This window comes from Podarcis raffonei, chromosome 6, assembly GCF_027172205.1.
Source record: "Podarcis raffonei isolate rPodRaf1 chromosome 6, rPodRaf1.pri, whole genome shotgun sequence".
In the NCBI taxonomy this organism is placed as follows: Eukaryota; Metazoa; Chordata; class Lepidosauria; order Squamata; family Lacertidae; genus Podarcis; species Podarcis raffonei.
Genome location: NC_070607.1, coordinates 11,487,969 through 11,508,160, shown reverse-complemented (window position 1 = coordinate 11,508,160; position 20,192 = coordinate 11,487,969). Strand labels below are relative to the sequence as shown.

Genomic DNA, 20,192 nt, shown 5'->3' with positions numbered 1-20,192 from the left:
ACGCACTTTTTCCCTCTTAGAAACTAAGGGGGAAAGTCTGTGCGTCCTATGGAGCGAATGCAGGGGGGAGGCAGGCAGGAAAAGCCCCCAAGAACCGCACACAAGCTCCACGCGTCTCTTGCGGGCTTTTCCGCAGGAGGGAGAAGGGACTGACACGGCCCGTCAGTCCCTTCTCCCTCCTCGTAGAAAAGCCCACAGGAGCCACATGCTCCTTAAAGGGTGCGCGGCTCCTGTGAGCTTTTGTGGGAGGTGGGGGAATTGCCATAGCCGCGTGCAGCCTCTCCAGCTGGGAGAGGCTGCGCAAGGCTAAAGAAGCCAAGGCAGCGAGCGCGATCCATCCCGCTCGCTGCCTTGGCTTCCTCTTTAGCCTTGCGCAGCCTCTCCAGCCGGGAGAGGCTGCGCTCTTTGCTCTTTGGGGCTGGGGGGGGGGACCCGGACTTCCCCCGCAGCCCCAAGAAGCTCTGGGAGAAGCGGACAGGATGCATGGAGCCTGTCCACTGCTCTTTGGGGCTGGTAATAATTCCCCCCTTGATTTCCCCCTCTAAAAACTAGGTGCGTCTTGTCGTCCGGTGCGTTCTATAGAGCGAAAAATACGGTACTCTCACCTGTTGAGGGCATTGCTACTCCCCACCTTAAAATGACTGCTAAAACAGCACTTTTGTGTGTCATGGTGACTGGGTGTGTGGATGGGCTTTGGACAACCTCGCCCCACCCAAATCATCCCCTAAATAGAGAAAGATGATTCAAATAGGGAACAAAACTTTTTTAAAAAATATATATATAATTACCAGGAATAATGTTAGAAAACGAAACACTTGAGACTCTCTGGAAAAGGTAATCGTCTTTGTCATAACCAGTCATTTTAAGAAAAAAGGCTTCGTTCGGTGGAATAAACTCAGAAATGTTCCAGATTCCATAAGGTTTCCTGTCAGGGAAATATTTCACCGGAACGGTCTTCAGAAGTTCTCCAGTGATGCTTAGCAATTCTAGTCGGTCCACTCTAGCAGGAATATGGATCCCCGTAGTATTTAGCAGAATGTAGGTAGGTATCCCTATGGACAAAATGCAAATACAAACATTCCAATATCGTTCGCATTTATTCAGTTGTGTTGATTTTTTGAAGGGGATTCATCAGCCGCCCTTCACTAGATCCCAGGGCAGCGTACAGCAGCTAGACAGCAAATACCTTGCCTACATACAAAATACAATCAGAAACAGCATAACAACCTTTGGGGGAAAAACAAGGACCAAGCACATATTAGCAGAAGTCAGCATCATTTAGGGGCTGAGTGCTTTACACAAGTGGAGGAGAGGCAGGGAGGATATTGTTTAATTATCCCTTAGACAGGAGACGACTCCGAAAAGGTAAATAGGATCCAAATGTGAACTACTAACCTTGTACTGGTCTGCTGGAAGTCATTTTGAAATCTAATGTTGGACTTCTAGAAAACCCAGCCCGGAAGTCAATAGTACTGAGCCCGGTGATACGAACAGAATGCCGCCCGCTACTCGATGTCTGAGAAAATATTGCAAAACATTTCATTGTGATCAGCATGCGAAGTTTTTCAGTCCCCAAGAGCTAGTTTTCGTTGAATCTGTTTTGTGTTAGGGCTGCGATCCTACTATGCAATCAATGTCTCCGTGAAATAATGGAGACAATTTCTGTGTTAACAAGGTGAGCGCAGGACTGCGAGAAACATGCACGAAAAATGAAAGACTGAAGACTATCGGGAATTCAAAGTGTGTTGGTTACCAGGGCCTGACCAGCAGGTCCTCAACGTGATGCTGCTTATGGTACACACACACACACACACACAGAGAGAGAGAGAGAGAGAGAGAGAGAGAGCGCTGTGACCATGAAGTAGTTTTTCTGCTGCTGCAGCCCAGTGACAGCAGCAAAACCACTTATCGTCCTCCCAAAATCAGCTTTTATTTGCAACGGCCAAAATGCAATGCCCCAGCCTATAGATCTATGAAATCTATAGATTTTATAGTTCTATACAAATCATAGGCTTATAGCTTCGGTTTTTGTTTTGTTTTTAGATCTACAGGCCGGGGACACTGCATTTTGAGTAAAAAGATGGTGGACTCACACTGTGGATGGGAGCAAAGATTGGTTCCCATTCAAAGGCGCTGCCCAGGGGCTCAGTGAAAAGGATTGGCAGTGGTGACACGGCTGTGTCGGGCTGGTGAGGGGCTAAGCTCCTAGTCCCTTCAGCCAGCGCCTGACCTGGCCAACTGTTTGTGGGTAAAGTTGAAGCACACATGATATGATATGATAATCTTTATTGTCATTGTCCCATACAGAACAACGAAATTGAAAAAAAATCCTTAAGACATTCAAAACCTACAAGCCTGCTATCCCAGCTATCCCAACCTGGTTAGCCCTCTAAAAACTCTGATACCCCGTTTTTAAATACAATATATTCCCATAAAGATTCCTTACACTGTGTTTAAAACCAAAATCGCATTTGGATAGAAACTGTTTCTCAGGCGGATAGTCCTAGTCTTTATAACCCTGTACCTTCTTCCAGAAGGCAGAAGCTCAAAGAGATCATCTCTGCAGCTTTCTTATGGCACCTCGAAGCATAGATTTGATCCAAGGTGGGAAGAGCGCACCCAATTATTCTCTCCGCAGTCTTTACAACCCTGGACAGCATTGTTTTTCCCCTGACAATGCAGCTCCCAAACCACACACACAGACCATAAGTTAATACACTCTCGACAGTACAATGGTAAAATGCCATCAACAAGTCCTTTGAGAGATTGTTTTTCCGGAGGATTCTCAGAAAATATAACCTCTGCTGTGCTCTCTTCATCAGGTCTTTGCTGTTTTCTCCCTAGGTTAGGTCATCTCTCAACTCCATTCCCAGAAATTGAAACACCAAGACCTGTTCCATGCACTTCCCCTCAATAATAAGTGGCTGAATATTCAATTTACATTTCCTAAAGTAATCTCTTTGGTTTTCTTTAAGTTAAGGAGTAAGTTGTTTTTCCTACACCACTCCCCCAACTGCTCAACTTCCTTCCTGTAAGGGAGTAGGGGGAAAGTCACACGTCTTGGCCTTGTTGTAAACAAAAATTGCCCTTTTCCCTTATGGGGTATCCAAGAGCCCATATAGAGTCCTTACATAGGTTCCCTATTGGTAGGAGAGAATAACAGAGGCCAACCAGAGAATATTGAGAAGCAAAGCAGCTAGTAAGCTTGATCTTTACTGATCTGTTGCAACAGGGTGCCTCCCTTCACCCGCAGGAGAGGAGGAGGGACCCAGAAAAATGGCATGCAAGGCCTTATAAAGACTTTTGAAATTCCCATCCTGTAGATCAAGATCACCCCCAGAAACATCATACATACATCACAGAAGGGGTGTAACCTAAGACCACCCTTCAGATACATCACACCTACATCACAGAAAAGGCGGTCTAAAACAGAAATTTGAATGTTGTTTTTCTCCTGTCCTTGTTTATCTCCTGTCTGGCAGGCTACTTGATTGGATTGCCTGGGGAGCCTGGCCAGTCTTTTGTAATGATAAATACTTAGTTCCTGGGCTAGGTCACAGGTTCACACCCTATTCAAACAGACATACCTTTAAGACAGGATTTGTGAAGGAAAAGACAATGTGGAGGCTTTTCCACTTTGACCTTGCAGAGAAGGCATTTGCTCAGTTTAGGAATCAAAATGGCTTCAGGTAGCTCTTCCTGTGCTGATCTATGTACGTGCTTGGTTGGTACGCTTATGAATATATCTAAGACCTCAAAATTCTTATCACAGCCTGCTTCTCACATCATGCTGAGGCAAACAAGAGCTTAGCACATATATTGCAAGCTCCCAAGTGGGAGATCACAACCACTCCTCTCGCCTTGTTTTGCTGCTGAATTATGCTGAACTAAACCATGGCTTGGCTTAGCAAAGCTTGGTTGACCATGTGTGGCTAGTCTGGAGAGAGCTGAACCACAAGGCTGGGTTCATACAGCACTTGAAACGGTGCCACAGCTCAGCTCAGCATGGCTCAGCAGCAAAACAAACAGGGAGGTGCAGAACAGACACAATCTCCTACGAAGGAGCCAGATTACTTGCACACTCATGCTAAGTCATGGTTTGGCTTAGCATGACTTATAAACCAGGCCATCCACTAACTGCAAGAGAAGGAGTCCCGGCTCTACTAGGATTAATTTTGAAGCTTCAAATCCCGATCTAGTCCTAACATGTGGAAGAAGCCCTGATCACTGTATTATTAAATCACATCAAGTTAGAAAAAGAAATTAATATGTTCAGTTGTTTTGTCTAGCAAAAACGATGCTCAGCAAATATTAAAAGAAACAGTTGTTTTCCATAAAACTACTGCTTAGGCAATTCACTCCCTCTAGGCACCCTGACAAATCAGTCTGGCTTTATTGGAAAGGCCATATTTATTTCTGTTGCTTAGCCTTTCACCTCCATAAAATCACCACCCAGAGGGTTTTCTGGCATGGGCCAGCTGCTGTCAAGATCAATGGATTAAAGAACATTATTTCTTTTCTTTTTTTTAAGAGAATGCCAAAAAGACTCCTGTTATCAAGTGATAATTAGCTGTTAAGTGTTAGTTGGGCAAATGCAGCAGTGACAACAGATCCCTTTTTACAGTTTTATACAACATCTGCATAGGAAATTTATAATGGGATTAAACGTTTTAAGTAAATTTCCTTTTCTTCTTCATCAGTTGATTTCAGAGCTTTAATGCAAACTTAACAGGGGAATTAACGTGCTCTGTGTAATTTCTGGGATCCCAAAGAGCTACACAAGTTTTTCCACATGCCTGGTGCGGGTGGGGTGGGTGGGGACTTTTAACCTTAATTTTCTAAAACCCATGAGGTAAAATAACCCACTTTTGAAACAGGGAGTCCTCTCAAAAGCAGTTTGTGATTCAAAGCTGAGGAGGGGAAGTATGGTCTGCAGTTTGAATGGCAATATTGAAAACTCACTAGGCGTTCCCAAGGGCTTGAATCCTGCCCAATACTCCTATGTTACAAACTTAAGCATCCCTAGTACAGGGTAGCAGTGGGAGATAGAAATTAGCAGAATCTTTGAGATGGTAAACTAAACTGTGCTACCTAAAATGAGAGACCTCATATTAAATGCAGCTCTAATTATGGTTTTCTTGGCAGGGATACTAGAGTGGCTTGCCGGTTCCTGCTCCAGGTGCTGAAGGAGACTCTTGAGAGTCCCATGGACTGCAAGAAGATCAAACCTCTCCATTTGGAAGGAAATCAGCCCTGAGTGCTCACTGGAAGGACAGATCGTGAAGCTGAGGCTCCAATACTTTGGCCACCTCATGAGAAGAGAAGACTCCCTGGGAAAGACCCTGATGTTGGGAAAGATGGAGGGCACAAGGAGAAGGGGATGACAGAGGACAAGATGGTTGGACAGTGTTCTCGAAGCTACCAGCATGAGTTTGAACAAATTGTGGGAGGCAGTGGAAGACAGGAGTGCCTGGCATGCTCTGGTCCATGGGGTCACGAAGAGCCGGACACGACTAAACAACTAAACAACAACAACAATTATGGTTTGTTGATGTCACACCAAACCACAGTTGAGCTTTTTTTAAACCACGGCTTGTGCAGCGACCAAATTGAGGCAATGCTGAAACACTGGATACAGGTTTGAGCTTTTCAGACCTCATGTGAGCAATGTTAGGTTAGGTTACCTTACCTCATGCTAATTTTGGTTTAGCATGAACTTGATTGCAACAGACAAGAGAGTTTAAAACTATAACCATTCAGATTTCTATCCACAAGGACTAAAAACGCTGGTCAGCATTTTTATGAATAAGCAACACCCACCCACCCCTTATAATGGAAGAAAAACTCTTTCAATTAATGTACAAGAAGCAATTAAAGTCATAGGAATTTTATTCTTCCAAAAATTAAATTAAAAGGTCTCATATACACTGGATTTCATGCATTTTTTGTAATATATGAAACCGCAGTCTGGCTTGGTGTGCTGTTTAGTTTTAAGAAAGTATTATATTTTGTTTATAAGTTACTATAGCTACAGATGGCTTTATATTTCGTGGAGGCTTCAGAGGGTGTAACTCATTAAGCTGGGTTGATTCTGTCTTGTATTATCGTGACTTTTCACTTAATCGGCTGAAATTTGCTTGGGAAGCTGTGCGTGAATAGCAACAATCACTATCACAGTCACCTTCTGAATAAATACAACATTCAGCAGAGAACTCTCTTATTCACAATGGTTGCAATCCTGCACACAGTTACAACTGCATCACTCTCATTCAAATCAGTCATGTGTGGGACTGTAGCCAATAACTGCAAATACTTCCTGTTTATTTCAGATTCAATTCTTTCCCCCCACTTTTCTTTCTATCCTTAAACAAATGGTCCATTTAAACCTGACTGGCCTGAAGATTTCTTCCAACAAGAAGCCTTTCTGTTTTGCTTTGTTTGCCCTTTGAGCTCATATACAATTGCATCTTTCCCCTGTTGGTGGCAAGCAAAAAATAAATATATAAAAGGATAATTCCTTGATGCCAAAATCCAGGTCTCGGGCAAGCACTCCTTGGTGAAATAACCCCAGCAGGGATTTAAAATCACAAAATATGCATCCAAGTAGTTTGATAGATCTTTAAAATATGCCCTTGTGAGTTCCTTCCAAAACTTCCTTCTTCCCTTAGCATAGTAAAAAGACCACACATTTGGTAAGTTAAAAATGGTTTACTTGCAAACTCTTCAAAGGTCAGGTTCATGTGCTGTTCCATACATCAGTCAGAAAGCACAGGCAGTAAAACCTGGCTTTGTTACAGTGGTGAACGTTCCTAATATTGGTATAGGAACTCAGTAATGACTTGTGAGAGTCATGCGGTCTGAGCTTAGAGCAACAAACTTAGCGTGCGAAAAGGTTTTAGTTGGTTGTTCCATCTTAGCTGCATGGCTCTCACATCTCATTCTTCTGTTCCTACACCAATAATTTAGGAATTTCACTAAGTCAAGCTTTACTGCTTGTGTGACTCTCTGAAGCACAGTAATTAGACCTTTGGAAAGTTTGTCATCTTGGCTGTGAGTCGTGGAAGACCTGTTCTTTGCCTTGTAGGCCTTTTCCCACCTGGCCTGGGAGGGTGTGACCCTGACTGACTCCAGCTACAGGGTCAGTGACACAAGCTACAGTGAGGCTGCTGTAAGGGACCCCTGACCATTAGGTCCAGTCGTGGCTGACTCTGGGGTTGCAGCGCTCATCTCGCTTTATTGGCTGAGGAAGCCGGCGTACAGCTTCCGGGTCATGTGGCCAGCATGACTAAGCCGCTTCTGGCGAAACCAAAGCAGCGCACGGAAACGCCGTTTACCTTCCCGCCGGAGTGGTACCTAGTTATCTACTTGCATTTTGACATGCTTTTGAACTGCTAGGTTGGCAGGAGCTGGGCCCGAGCAACGGGAGCTCACCCCGTCGCGGGGATTTGAACTGCCGACCTTCTGATTAGCAAGTCCTAGGCTCTGTGGTTTAACCCACAGTGCCACCCGCGTCCCGAAGCTGCTGTACAGACTTACTATTCTCCATTGAAGGGTTCATGAGGTCAGCAGCTGGAGTGCAGCTAGCAGAGGGTACCAATGCTCTCTTAAATCATCCCAAACTTTTGAATAACTATTGCAAAGTCCCCACCTTTTGCTGCTTATTTTATACAGATTACAAGTCTCCTCTTTCTTTCTTTTTGGAGCCGATGTAGAATCAGTGTCTTCCTAACTATGATTAACTGGCTGATAGTGGGTTGTGAGATCATGAGATTCCTCTCCTTTCCATGGCAAATTCTCCCTTCCAGGAAACACTCCTCCGTTGTCCTGAGACAGATGGATGCCAGCACAGTTATCTCCTGCCTCTAAAAAAGTAAAGGTAAAGGATTCCTGGCCGTTTAAGTCCAGTCAAAGGAGACTATAGGGTTGTGGCGCTTATCTGGCTTTCAGGCCAAGGGAGCCGGCATTTGACCACAGACAGCTTTCAGGGTCATGTGGCCAGCAGGACTAAACCGCTTCTGGCGCAACGGGACACTGTGACGGAAGCCAGAGCGCACGGAAATGCCATTTACCTTCCCGCCGCAGTGGTACCTATTTATCTATTTGCACTGGCTTTTGAACTGCTAGGTTGGCAGGAGCTGGGACAGAGCAACGGGAGCTCACCCCGTCGCGGGGATTCAAACCACTAACCTTCTGATTGGCAAGCCCAAGAGGCTCAGTGGTTTAGACCACAGCACCACCCACATCCCTACTGCCATCTTGCAACCCTCCCAGGTAAGAGCGTGGACCCACTTTCACCTTGATGCTCAGCAGAGGTGAGCCAATTGCAACCCATCACACTATCTGACCTTAACTATACTTTAGAGATACATCTGTACCACTTTAATATAGTTAACTATCCCTTAACTAGGATTCTAAATCTGCTACATACGAGGAACCAGGTTAGACTTAACTGTGTTTAGTGACATATGGCCACAGTTAAGGTGGGAGGGCAGGATATGCAAAAATGCAGCCCATACCTGTCTTCCAGATGTAGGGCAGGGACAGCAAATCCTCATCAACCTGGCTGCCCATCTGTGCTCCGTTTTCACTTACTCCAGAGAAGCTCAATTCCCCACCTTCCCTTCTGAGAAACCCAAACATTTGAGATCCTCCAGATCCACCATTTATTGTCTTGCAGAGCTGGCTGTGATGTTTAAAGGAGTGTTTCCTACAGGAAGACTGATGTATGTGGGGAAAGGGGGATGTTAGGAGGCCTAGCTCACCAACAGGAGCCTTTAAGTAATTATAGCTTAGAAGAGTTGGCTTGGCGCAATCCTAAGAGCACAAGGCAGCAATGGCGTGTGGAATAATTCTGTCATGCTTGTGCCCCCCTTTTGGAACCTCGGCACTGGCCACAACTATCGTCTGGAGAGGACTTCCTGCTGTTCAGAAGTACACAGCAGAGGACATCACATTTGCAAGTTATATGCACATCAACAACATTTCTTCTGCTTCTTTGGGGTGGTGACAGGCCACACTTACGCTTCCACCCCCATCCCAAAGAAGCTACAAGGCACAGAATCAAAATTCCCACCCTAGGGCTTCATTTCCTTAAATTTAATCCTCTGTTTTCCTTGCCAGACATGCGAGTGTCGTGACAGCTTCGATCCCAACCACTGTGGGAAAGAAAAGCAGCCAACTGTGGGTTGGCTACTACAGTGGTACCTCGGGTTAAGTACTTAATTCGTTCCGGAGGTCCGTTCTTAACCTGAAGCTGTTCTTAACCTGAAGCACCACTTTAGCTAATGGGGCCTCCTGCTGCCGCCGCACCGCCGGAGCACGATTTCTGTTCTTATCCTGAAGCAAAGTTCTTAACCTGAAGCACTATTTCTGGGTTAGCGGAGTCTGTAACCTGAAGCGTATGTAACCTGAAGAGTATGTAACCCGAGGTACCACTGTACTCTTTAGAGCCAGGCCATCTTGACTTTAGCTGTGCAAAGGTTCAAAAATCAGAAGAAACCAATCCTACATGCTAGAGCAGGCATAGGCACCCTCGGCCCTCCAGATGTTTTGGGACTACAACTCCCATGATCCCTAGCTAACAGGACTAGTGGTCAGGGATGGTGGGAATTGTAGTCCCAAAACATCTGGCAGGCCGAGGTTGCCTATGCGTGTGCTAGAGCATCTTATCAAGGTGGTCACATTATTGTTATACAAATTCTAAGGGCTCAAATATAGAACAAAATGTTTGTAAGTGCACAAGGTAAGCACACATACGTAAGTATATAAACCACACGTCTGAAATAGTACAGGAGAGTAATCCTGAAGTCATCTTGACTCTTGATGACCCCAAGCATTTCCTCAGCAGAAGGAAATAACCTTGGAGAAACCTTTCCCAGTAGTTATTTTCACCTACAAATCCTCTCTTAAAGGGCATATTTCGTGTATGAACAGGATATGCCTGTGACCTGGATTCAAGAACTAAAGTATGTATCATCTCAAAGGAATGGCCATACTGGCCAGGTAAGATCTTCCTTGCTTTCACTGGATCCTGCCTCCACTCAATTTTCTCTTACCAATAATGGACTTAGGGGGACACTGAATCCCAAAAACCAACCCAACATTTTTCTTTAACAGTTATAAAGAGTCAATTTTATCATAAGGCCCCAAACCATGGTGGAAGAGAAGAAAGAGGACTTCATCCAAACTTATAAGGATTGTGTGTGATCAAATGTTACTGCAGGAACCCTGTTAACACAGCTTTTGTATTAAAAAATGCATCATGCATGGAGGAAATTGACCGCATCTTTTCTACAGGAAAATCACCTTAATTGTCCACGTTCCGGGCGCTGGTTCTTTTATGTTCACTACCGTTGCAGAATTTTCAATATTCAGCAACTCATTCAAGCCAGATCCTTTCTTTATGGGCTTACCTACAACACAGGCAAATAAGGAATAAGCATTTTATTTTTTAAGTCACCTCAGCAATGCTCAGACTTAACTCCTTGTCCGTCCGTCCCCATCCACACACCTTGAAAACCTGGTACTTAATAGCGTGAGATTCTTGTCAATGATCAGTGCAGAGATATTCAGTACACCACAAGCCAAACCAATCTGGCTATTTTGGCTTTGCCCCAGTTTTCTAAACATTCTGGCAAAACCCGGAATTGCACAAAAGCTGATTCTGTCAACTCTTATAGGTTTCACATTGAACCATCTTGCATTAGTCTAAATTCCTACAAATCGGGGAAAAGAAAATTGCATAAAACAGGCATGAAATTCTGGGTTGGAGACCTTGTTCAGACTTACTCTGTATCATCAAAGGAACTCTTTCTAAAGTAAATATACAGTCTTCCTATAATCCGTTGTTCTTCCTTCCCCTTTCTCTTCTCCTGGCTTGCAACTGGGGTTAATAGCTGGCCTAGACCTTTCTATCTTTCTTCCCTTTCTATCTTCCTGATTTCTCAGCCTTTCTTGAGTTGGGGCAGCCTTTGTTCCCTAACTCCTCTGTACCTCTTTACCCTGTCTATATCTCCTTTGCAATGGACTTCCTCATGCTTCATTTGCTCCCTGCTATCCCTGGCCTGGGTAATAGGAGAACATTCATAAGGAAAGGTGTAGTACCCTTCATTTTGTTGATGTGTGCGCAGCATCTACTCTTGGTTTTTCTTCTTCTTTTTATAGACTTGCAGAAGTTTCCTTTTTAACTGAGTATCTTTATTATTTACAAAAATCTACATTGGTTGAATACAAATAAAATAACACAATCCTTTCCTCTTCCAGCCACCCGGCCAGAGACCTAAAGCTGACTCATGCTCATTTACACACCAGTGATGGCCAAACTCGGTCCTCCAGCTGTTTTGGGACTACAATTCCCATCATCCCTGACCACTGGTCCTGTTAGCTAGGGATGATGGGAGTTGTAGTCCCAAAACAGCTGGAGGGCCAAGTTTAGCCATGACTGCTTCACACTGACCCTTGTTGATCACATGTCTTTTATAAATGCTCCTGTTGCTGGGTAGATTTTTCTGTTGCCTAGCAACCTGTTCAAGACCAATTCTCAACTTCTTTCTAGAATATTCCAACACATTTGTGCTCTGGCCCCATGCATTGCTTCCTAAGAGTTTGTCACCTAGAGTGTCTCAATGTAAATGCCAGGACTGTACAGTGGCTGTGTCCAAACACTTTAAAGACCCACCTACTCTACAAATGTGATTTGTTTTCTTGTCGTTTATTCCCCGGGATAATCCTGGGAATTGCAGTTTGTTAAAGTGGGGAGAATACAGACCCACCGCTGCTCTTCCTTTGAGAAAGTGGGACATTAATAACTCACCTAAAGGATCGTGGACTTCAATAACTGGAGAAGGACCACTCAGGGACACTGTAACCTCTTTCAGACTAGGATCAAAAGGGATTTGCCAAGCATTTACAGCTGAAGTCAGGTGGTCTGTCGATAAGAGATGGACTTTGGAAGCTTGTACGGCTTCTTCAACCCATTTCAACACCTGCAAGAGAAGATAATGCTATGAACAGCTTCCATATTATAGTCCACTGGATGCATTGCTTGCTTTGCAGACCAGTAACACTATGAAATATCAACAACCTCAGATACGCAGATGACACAACCTTGATGGCAGAAAGTGAGGAGGAATTAAAGAACCTTTTAATGAGGGTGAAAGAGGAGAGCGCAAAATATGGTCTGAAGCTCAACATCAAAAAAAAAGGAAATAAACAAAGATCATGGCCACTGGGCCCATCACCTCCTGGCAAATAGAAGGGGAAGAAATGGAGGCAGTGAGAGATTTTACTTTTTTGGGCTCCATGATCACTGCAGATGGTGACAGCAGTCACGAAATTAAAAGACGCCTGCTTCTTGGGAGAAAAGCAATGACAAACCTAGACAGCATCTTAAAAAGCAGAGACACCACCTTGCCAACAAAGGTCCGTATAGTTAAAGCTATGGTTTTCCCAGAAGTGATGTATGGAAGTGAGAGCTGGACCATAAAGAAGGCTGGTCGCCGAAGAATTGATGCTTTTGAATTCTGGTGCTGGAGGAGACTCTTGAGAGTCCCATGGACTGCAAGAAGATCAAACCTCTCCATTCTGAAGGAAATCAGCCCTGAGTGCTCACTGGAAGGACAGATTCGGAAGCTGAGGCTCCAATATTTTGGCCAGCTCATGAGAAGAGAAGAATCCCTGGAAAAGACCCTGATGTTGGGAAAGATGGAGAGCACAAGGAGAAGGGGACGACAGAGGACGAGATGGTGGGACAGTGTTCTCGAAGCTACCAGTATGAGTTTGACCAAACTGTGGGAGGCAGTGCAAGACAGGAGTGCCTGGCGTGCTCTGGTCCATGGGGTCACAAAGAGTCGGACACGACTAAACAACAACAAACACCATGAAGCCATAATACAGCTCCTTTGTAGTCATCCAACAGGCAGCAGCCCTCAACACACTGATAGGCTTATAGGCTCAAAGCAATTACAAGTACCACCCATATCCTATTCAAAGCCACTTACCGTATTTTTCGCCCTATAGGACGCACTTTTCCCCCTCCAAAAATGAAGGGGAAATCTCGCTCTCCAGGCTTCAGGAAGCTATCAGCAAGCCTGGGTAGCCCGCGGGAGTTCCCGCAGGGCTCCCTAGGCTGCGGATAGCAGCCTGCTGCACGGAGCGCGGGGCGCACTGAAGCAGCGCGCCCCGCACTTCGGGGGGGGATAATTTTTTTTCTTTATTCCCCCCCTCAAAAAAACTAGGTGCGTCCTATGGGCCGGTGCGTCCTATAGGGCGAAAAATACGGTAACTTCCTTCCAGCCAAAGGCAGGGCCACTTGGTCGTGCAGACCACTTCCACCCAGGTGGAGGAATTTCTGGGGCTGGCAGACAGTGAAAGTGGCAAGCACTAGACCCCCCCAAAAAAATAATTGTCTCTCAAAAGTCAGCTTGGAGGGGAATCTGGCAAAAATAACCATGCAGGAAGGACAGAGGGGATCAGGGTCTTGCCCCTCTACACCACCTCCTTCGCCCGCCATGATTTGTTCCAGGAATTGTCAAACTTAGGTGGGGAAGCTGAAGAACCTCCTACAGAAGTAGGAGCAGAAATGTTCACTTATTCATACTCTGTGCAGAATGGAAAATAATCCAGCAAATACTATTGGTATTCTGCCCACATTTGCCTTTTTGCCATCCACCCTTGGCAGCTTCCCCATGAAGAAATGCAGTGCTTGGTTCCTCAGACTGATTTATTCATTGTAAGTTGCCATTTGTACAACTAAATTTCCCCAGCAAGTCCTCAGAACCCATCTTCCTAACCCAAATTCACTTTGACGGGTTTTGTTGCAGAGTTGCCATATTTGAAACAATCAAGGGACACATTCGCTGCATCACATCAATCCCTTAAAAGCCTAAGAAGTCTTGAATTAAAACAATTAATTTATATGCACAAGGCAGTTTCCTGGGGAGGTTGGAAGTTTGTGGCTGTTGTAAGCTAAACTCTTTCCGCGTATTTATTGACAAAGAGGCAGGCTGTTCAATCATCTACTTCTATGGCTACTGGCCGGTCATTTCCTATCTGATAAATGATGATGATGATGATGATTTTATTATTTATACCCTACCCATCTGCCTGGGTTTCCCCAGCCACTCTGGGCAGCTCCGAACAGAACATTAAAAACACAATACAGTGGTACCTCGGGTTAAGTACTTAATTCGTTCCGGAGGTCCGTACTTAACCTGAAACTGTTCTTAACCTGAAGCACCACTTTAGCTAATGGGGCCTCCTGCTGCCACCACGCCGCCGGAGCATGATTTCTGTTCTCATCCTGAAGCAAAATTCTTAACCCGAGGTACTATTTCTGGGTTAGCGGAGTCTGTAACCTGAAGCGTATGTAACTTGAAGCATATGTAACCCAAGGTACCACTGTAAAACATTGAACATTAAAAACTTCCCTATACCACCAGTGCAATGCAATCCTATGTAGCCATACTCAGAAGCATGTCCTACACTATGGTCAATGGCGCTTACTCCCAGGTAAGTGTGCATAGGATAGAAGACTTAAGGCCTCAAAAGCCAATACACTCTAGATTATTCCAAGCTCTACCGTGAGTCTACCTTGGACAGTTAGTTCTCAAAACATTTGTCCAAACCAGGGGTCAGCAAACTTTTTCAGCAGGGGGCAGTCCACTGTCCCTCAGACATTGTGGGGGGCCGGACTATTTAAAAAATAATAATGAACGAATTCCTATGCCCCACAAATAACCCAGAGATGCATTTTAAATAAAAGCACACATTCTACTCATATAAAAACACATTGATTCCCGCACCGTCCGCAGGCCGGATTTAGAAGGCAATTGGGCCAGATCCAGCCCCCGGGTTTGCCTACCCATGGTCCAAACTGTCTGGTTCTGTCCCTCCAACGTATCAGATTCCTCTGAGTTTCACCTTGGGACTTCCCAGGCTTTGCCCAAACCTGCCTTGGTGCTTCCTGTACTGGATCCAAGCCTTGGCGCAGCTCAGGAGGCCAGCATTTTTACAGTCCAGTTCATGGTTTTATATTTTCCCTGCAGCTGCCAATGCACTCATTGCTAAAAAGTCTGTGCAAAAGTTGGCAGGTCCCAGCGCGCAGAGCTTTGTACAAACTGTTTTTTCAGTTTGGGTTCACATCCCCTGGGTTCGCAATGCAAAGCTTGAAGGATGAAAAGCTTCACCAAGCTCCCTGGATGTGAAGTCAAAAAAAACCCACGCTAGCCCCAAACCTTTAAAAATAGACTGGAATTCAAGTTCATAAACTTTGGCATGTTACATGCGGCTTTAGGTTTCTTTGTTTTTTTGGACAGGTCTTAGCACATGTAATAGAAAGCAAAGAGAAGAGAAGCCCTTCCTCACATTGCTTAAGATGAATTTGATGTTATTAGTTGCTGCCACGGGTGAAGGTGGTGTTGAAATGAATACAGCGGTACCTCGGGTTACAGACGCTTCAGGTTACAAACTCTGCTAACCCAAAAATAGTACCTCAGGTTAAGAACTTTACCTCAGGATGAGAACAGAAATTGCGCGGCGGCAGCGGGAGGCCCCATTAGCTAAAGTGGTACCTCAGGTTTAGAACAGTTTCAGATTAAGAACGGACTTCTGGAACAAATTAAGTTATTAATCCGAGGTACTACTGTAAAACAGAACAGGCTCTAGGTTTGAGAAGGCCCTGGGAAAAGTGCCTTCTCTGGGGGGAGTTCCCAACCCCCTCAGTTGGAAAATAATGACACACGACAGAATTATTAAGGTTAATGGGCTAAAAAAGGCCACAACATTATTGGTTACAGGTGATGAGTGGTATTGGCTTAGGCATTGGACCTAACCAACTATATCTGACTTCAGTCCGTCTGCTTGAAGTCCGGGAAGGGTTAACCACCAGTAGGGGGAGTCCTGCTGATGCACATCAACTAGGAGCTCCTCCCGTGTCACCAATAGGGGGCGTGCATTAGGCCCTAACCTCCCTAGGCTTCGGACAGGGCCACACACCCTGGAATCCTTTAACGGACTAGCCTTCAATATTTGGGGCACGTGATTGTTACGATAATGAAGCAATGCTGCTGCAAAGTCCTAGCTTGAAAAGTAAACATGATGGGAATGTTGGGACTGTCCGTGGGAAAAAGAGGGACAGTCAATTCACAGTGCGAAGCACCGGAATTAGCTCAGAGTGAAATATGAGCTCTTCTGTTTATTCCTGTCCGGGATGTACAGGAAGTGTTTGTCACAACACTGCTGGAATTTGAAGAGAGCAGTCATGTTTTTTGTAATGCTGCAAAGACAGAAATAAAAGGCATGTAAATACGTTTCTGTCTATCTCTTTCCCCTGCCGGGGGGGGGGGAGGCAGGAAAGAGGGGTGTGTTCTTCTCATGTTTGAGAAGAATCGCCGATCGAGACCTTGCCTGCGTCTGCTGGGGAATGCAGCCAGGGAGGTCAACAGGGAACTCAAGCCGGGTGCCTGGGACTGCTACCTGCTTCTCATGAGAAGGGCTTGAATTTCCCAACAGTGATGGCGCTACCTCCCCTCTTTCCATTTACAGAACTATTCTAATGCCTAACCGCCAATACCCAGAAAGTTGTGACAATTTGCTATGAGGTAGGCGAAAACCAAGTGGCTGGTGCCAATTTGCCAAGTGGGAAAATTCCTACCAGGCCCCTCAACGGCGACCAAGCAAGGTCCATAGCAAGGTCCAAGAAGGAAAACCTTCTTGGGGCGGGAGGGTGGGGAAACAGGAGCAGCTGGTGGGCGGACAGCTGCGTCCTGCCTTTATGGGGCAGGCCACACCCCCGGACCAACCCAATTGGCCGGCTAGGGGGTGATGCAGCCGGGAATCCCCCGATTGCGCGGGGCTGGCCTCCCACTCCCCGCGCATGTGGAGGGGCCATGAAGCCCGCAACCCCACCTCCTCCTTAAGGCGGAAGTGGCCTTATCCTACGGGAGGGAATGGGGCGAGGGAGCATAATGACTGCAAAAGTCTAACCGTGCATCACACACTTCTCTCGCAAATAACCAAAGCATTTTCCATGACAGTCAAACAGTCTGCAAGGAGGCAGATGATGAGGTTAACATCAAGTTGGAGAAGGGAACTTTAATTAGAAATCAATGTGAAGTCCTGAAAATTGAAGTGGTCTGCGGCGAATTATTTCTAGACTTAAACAAACATGCGATACTGAAGTATGGAATCTAAAATGTACTTGACATATGTTTTGAGTTTAAGAGTCTGTGACAAATTTTGCTCATTTCTCCCGCCCCCATACTAAATGGACTACATTTACATTCAACTTGCAGAGTTAAAAAGTACAGGGGAGAAAGAGGGATTTATTATACTACTTACACGAGGGAGCAAATTTCATCCAACAAAGCTGTCTTTCCATACAATAAATGGTGAATTAATTAGCACCGGTGTCAATTAAGGAAAACGTCACAGTTTTCAACATGGCTGAAGAGCGTACTTTCAAAGGAAAAAAAGGAGAAGTTTTAAGCTTCTTGGCTGGAATACAGGAATGTGTTATATGAGGGGCTACTGTCGAAGACAGTCCACCCAAAATTTCCACTGGGAAAGGCGACATTACTGATGGAGACTGGTAGGTAAGAGCATATTATGCCAGTCTCTCTTCTGCGCTGGCTTTGAGTCCATTTCCAGACCTGATTCCAAGTACTCATATTAACATTTAAAGTTTGAAACAGCTGGGGGAGGGTGTACATTATTGCTATTATTACTTGCCATTCATTTGAATTTGAAGGCGCCTTGCATGCCTCCTTCTGGCAACTCCTGCAGCCAAACTGCTGCCAAACGTATTGCTCTGCTTTCCTTCAGACCACATCAGTGAGGCCGAGAATATGCTTGGCATATTCTAAGAAAGGCCTCTCACGATAAGGACATCCGCCTCTTTTAGTGTAGGATATCAGGTCTGCTGGAGAAGTGCTCCAAAAGTTCCAGTGTGCACTATCAGACCCAATGAATGGATGCAATATTATCATTCACTCTATCATGGTCACGATGATGAGGTCAACCAAATAACAGAATCTTTGGAAAGCTTACCAGACTGGCCTCCAGTACCCTGAACTGAGGCCAAGAACCTTGTTTTGCAGTTCAAAAGTAATAAAGCACCAGGCATACACTATTTGCCTCCAGAACTGTTGAAATCTAACATCGACTGGTGGGCCTCCCTGCTGGGAGTAATATTCTTATTTATGGATTAATCCAGGTTATTCCCTAAAGTTTGGGCCACAGTGGTAGTTATCCCTATATTCAAAAAGGGCCTAACATCCGATCCTTGTTAGTTATCAACCAGTTTGCTATCTGTAATTAGCAAAGCATCTCTAAAATAAATAATAATAATAATAATAATAATAATAATAATAATTTTATTTATTTATACCCCGCCCTCCCCAGCCAAGGTTGGGCTCAGGGCGGCTAACAAGCAATAATAAAAACAAGTTGAATGAATACAACTTAAAAACAAGATTAAAATACAACATTAAAATATTGAAACATTAAAATAATAAAATGCAGACTCATCACAGGAGGAGAAAGGAAAAAGAAAAAATAAAGAGGGGGAGGGAATCAAATTGGCTCCAAGCCAAAGGCCAGGTGGAACAACTCTGTCTTACAGGCCCTGCGGAAAGAGATCAGATCCTGCAGGGCCCTGGTCTCATGAGGCAGAGCGTTCCACCAGGCTGGAGCCAGTGTTGAAAAGGCCCTGGTTCTGGTTGAAGCCAATCTAACTTCCTTAGGGCCCGGGATCACTAGGGTGTTGCAACTTATGGACCTTGAGGCTCTCCATGTGGCATACCAGGAGAGGCGGTCCCGTAGGTACGAGGGTCCTAGGTCCTATATTTAAAATAAGGTAAAATAAAATAACCTATAGGTCCTAGGTCCTATATTTAAAATAAGCTAGTTGACTGGATAACCAATGGAACTATTATTGATGAAGAGCAAACAGGATTCAGACATGGTAGATCCACCACAGACCATTGCTTTGTACTAGCTCATTTTATAGATAAGTATGTCAAGAAACCGAGTGGCATGCTATATTTATTTATCTGAAACATTTCCATGCTGCTCTTCAATTCAAAAACCCCCAGGGCAGTGCTCACAATAGCTGTAACACAACAAAAATTAAAGTTGTATTTATAACAGCGCCAAACAAATAAAAACAAGTGGCAAACAATTAGAAAACCCTCTAGCAGATTGAAAACCAGATGGGTAACTTGCTAGAAGGCCTGGGAAAACAGAAGGGTAATTGCTTGGTGCCAAAAAAAAAAAACATTCTACATGCAGGGCACCCAAACTGAACAGGCTCTCTCTCCATTTGCACATTTTCTTATCTCAGAAAATGGATCCCAAAGGAGGGCCTCTGGTGAAGATCGTAATGTTTAAGGCAAGATTTCCCTTGCTAGATCATGGGGAAGATCCATCGACAGCATCAGTTCAAGCCAAAGCTTAGAAGCTTACGTAATGTTGATATCAAAAGGCGTTAACCAGCTGTAAACATGATAAAAATGTGTATAAATCAAATAAAAACCACTTTATATTGTGCGCTGAGAGGTTCTCTTAAAAAAAAAGAAACAGCAAAAATTCAGAACACATTTGAGAATTTTAATTTCAAAATAAACACTCCAACTTGGCTTGACACATTTTATTATCAAGTCAAAGCCAGCTGTGTTAGCATGTAGTCTACTCAGGACACCAGTTTATAAAGGCAAAGGGCAAATTAGCAAGTTTGCAGTCCTGCCTAGAGACAAACAATGCAGAGGCAAAAGAAGAAATCTGGCAGGAAAATGTCATTTACATTTTCCAAAGGCTCATGCAAGTTTGTGCCTGTGGCAATGTGTGTTACAAATACATACTCATCATAACCTTCTATTTAATGTTGACAATCTGCTCTCTCAATTTGCTCTTCGGCCAATTGTGCTGAAACCGGATTTTATCCTCAGTTGGCGGACGAGAACGTTAACTTCCTTGTTCAGGTCCTCTGACCAAGCTCCACTCCATTGGCTGCCCATGATTGGGCATTTTAAACTTCAGTCTTGGCGGGCTATCCTGCCCTGCAGCCAGCTGGGAAATTTACAATGGTCAACTTCCCAAATTAAACACCCATTAAATTCTCACATGGGATTCTGATCTATTGTTTAATTTTCAGATGTTCCTCCCAAAGATTACCTGAAGGGCAGCTGTCTCTCAGC

The 20,192-nt window shown here is 44.7% G+C and overlaps 1 protein-coding gene across 5 annotated transcripts in view; it reads right to left on the bottom strand.

Moving 5' to 3' along the window:
* Positions 1-20,192, bottom strand: part of HMCN1 (hemicentin 1) — a 301,086-nt gene that overhangs the window by 216,045 nt on the left and 64,849 nt on the right. For all 5 annotated transcript variants that reach the window (XM_053391425.1, XM_053391419.1, XM_053391422.1 and 2 more), the window contains exons 5-8: positions 11,813-11,984; positions 10,306-10,412; positions 1,396-1,516; positions 789-1,052 (exon numbers count right to left, since the gene is read on the bottom strand). In XM_053391425.1, coding sequence (XP_053247400.1) covers positions 789-1,052; positions 1,396-1,516; positions 10,306-10,412; positions 11,813-11,984 — 664 coding nt within the window. The remainder of the gene's footprint in view (positions 1-788; positions 1,053-1,395; positions 1,517-10,305; positions 10,413-11,812; positions 11,985-20,192) is intronic.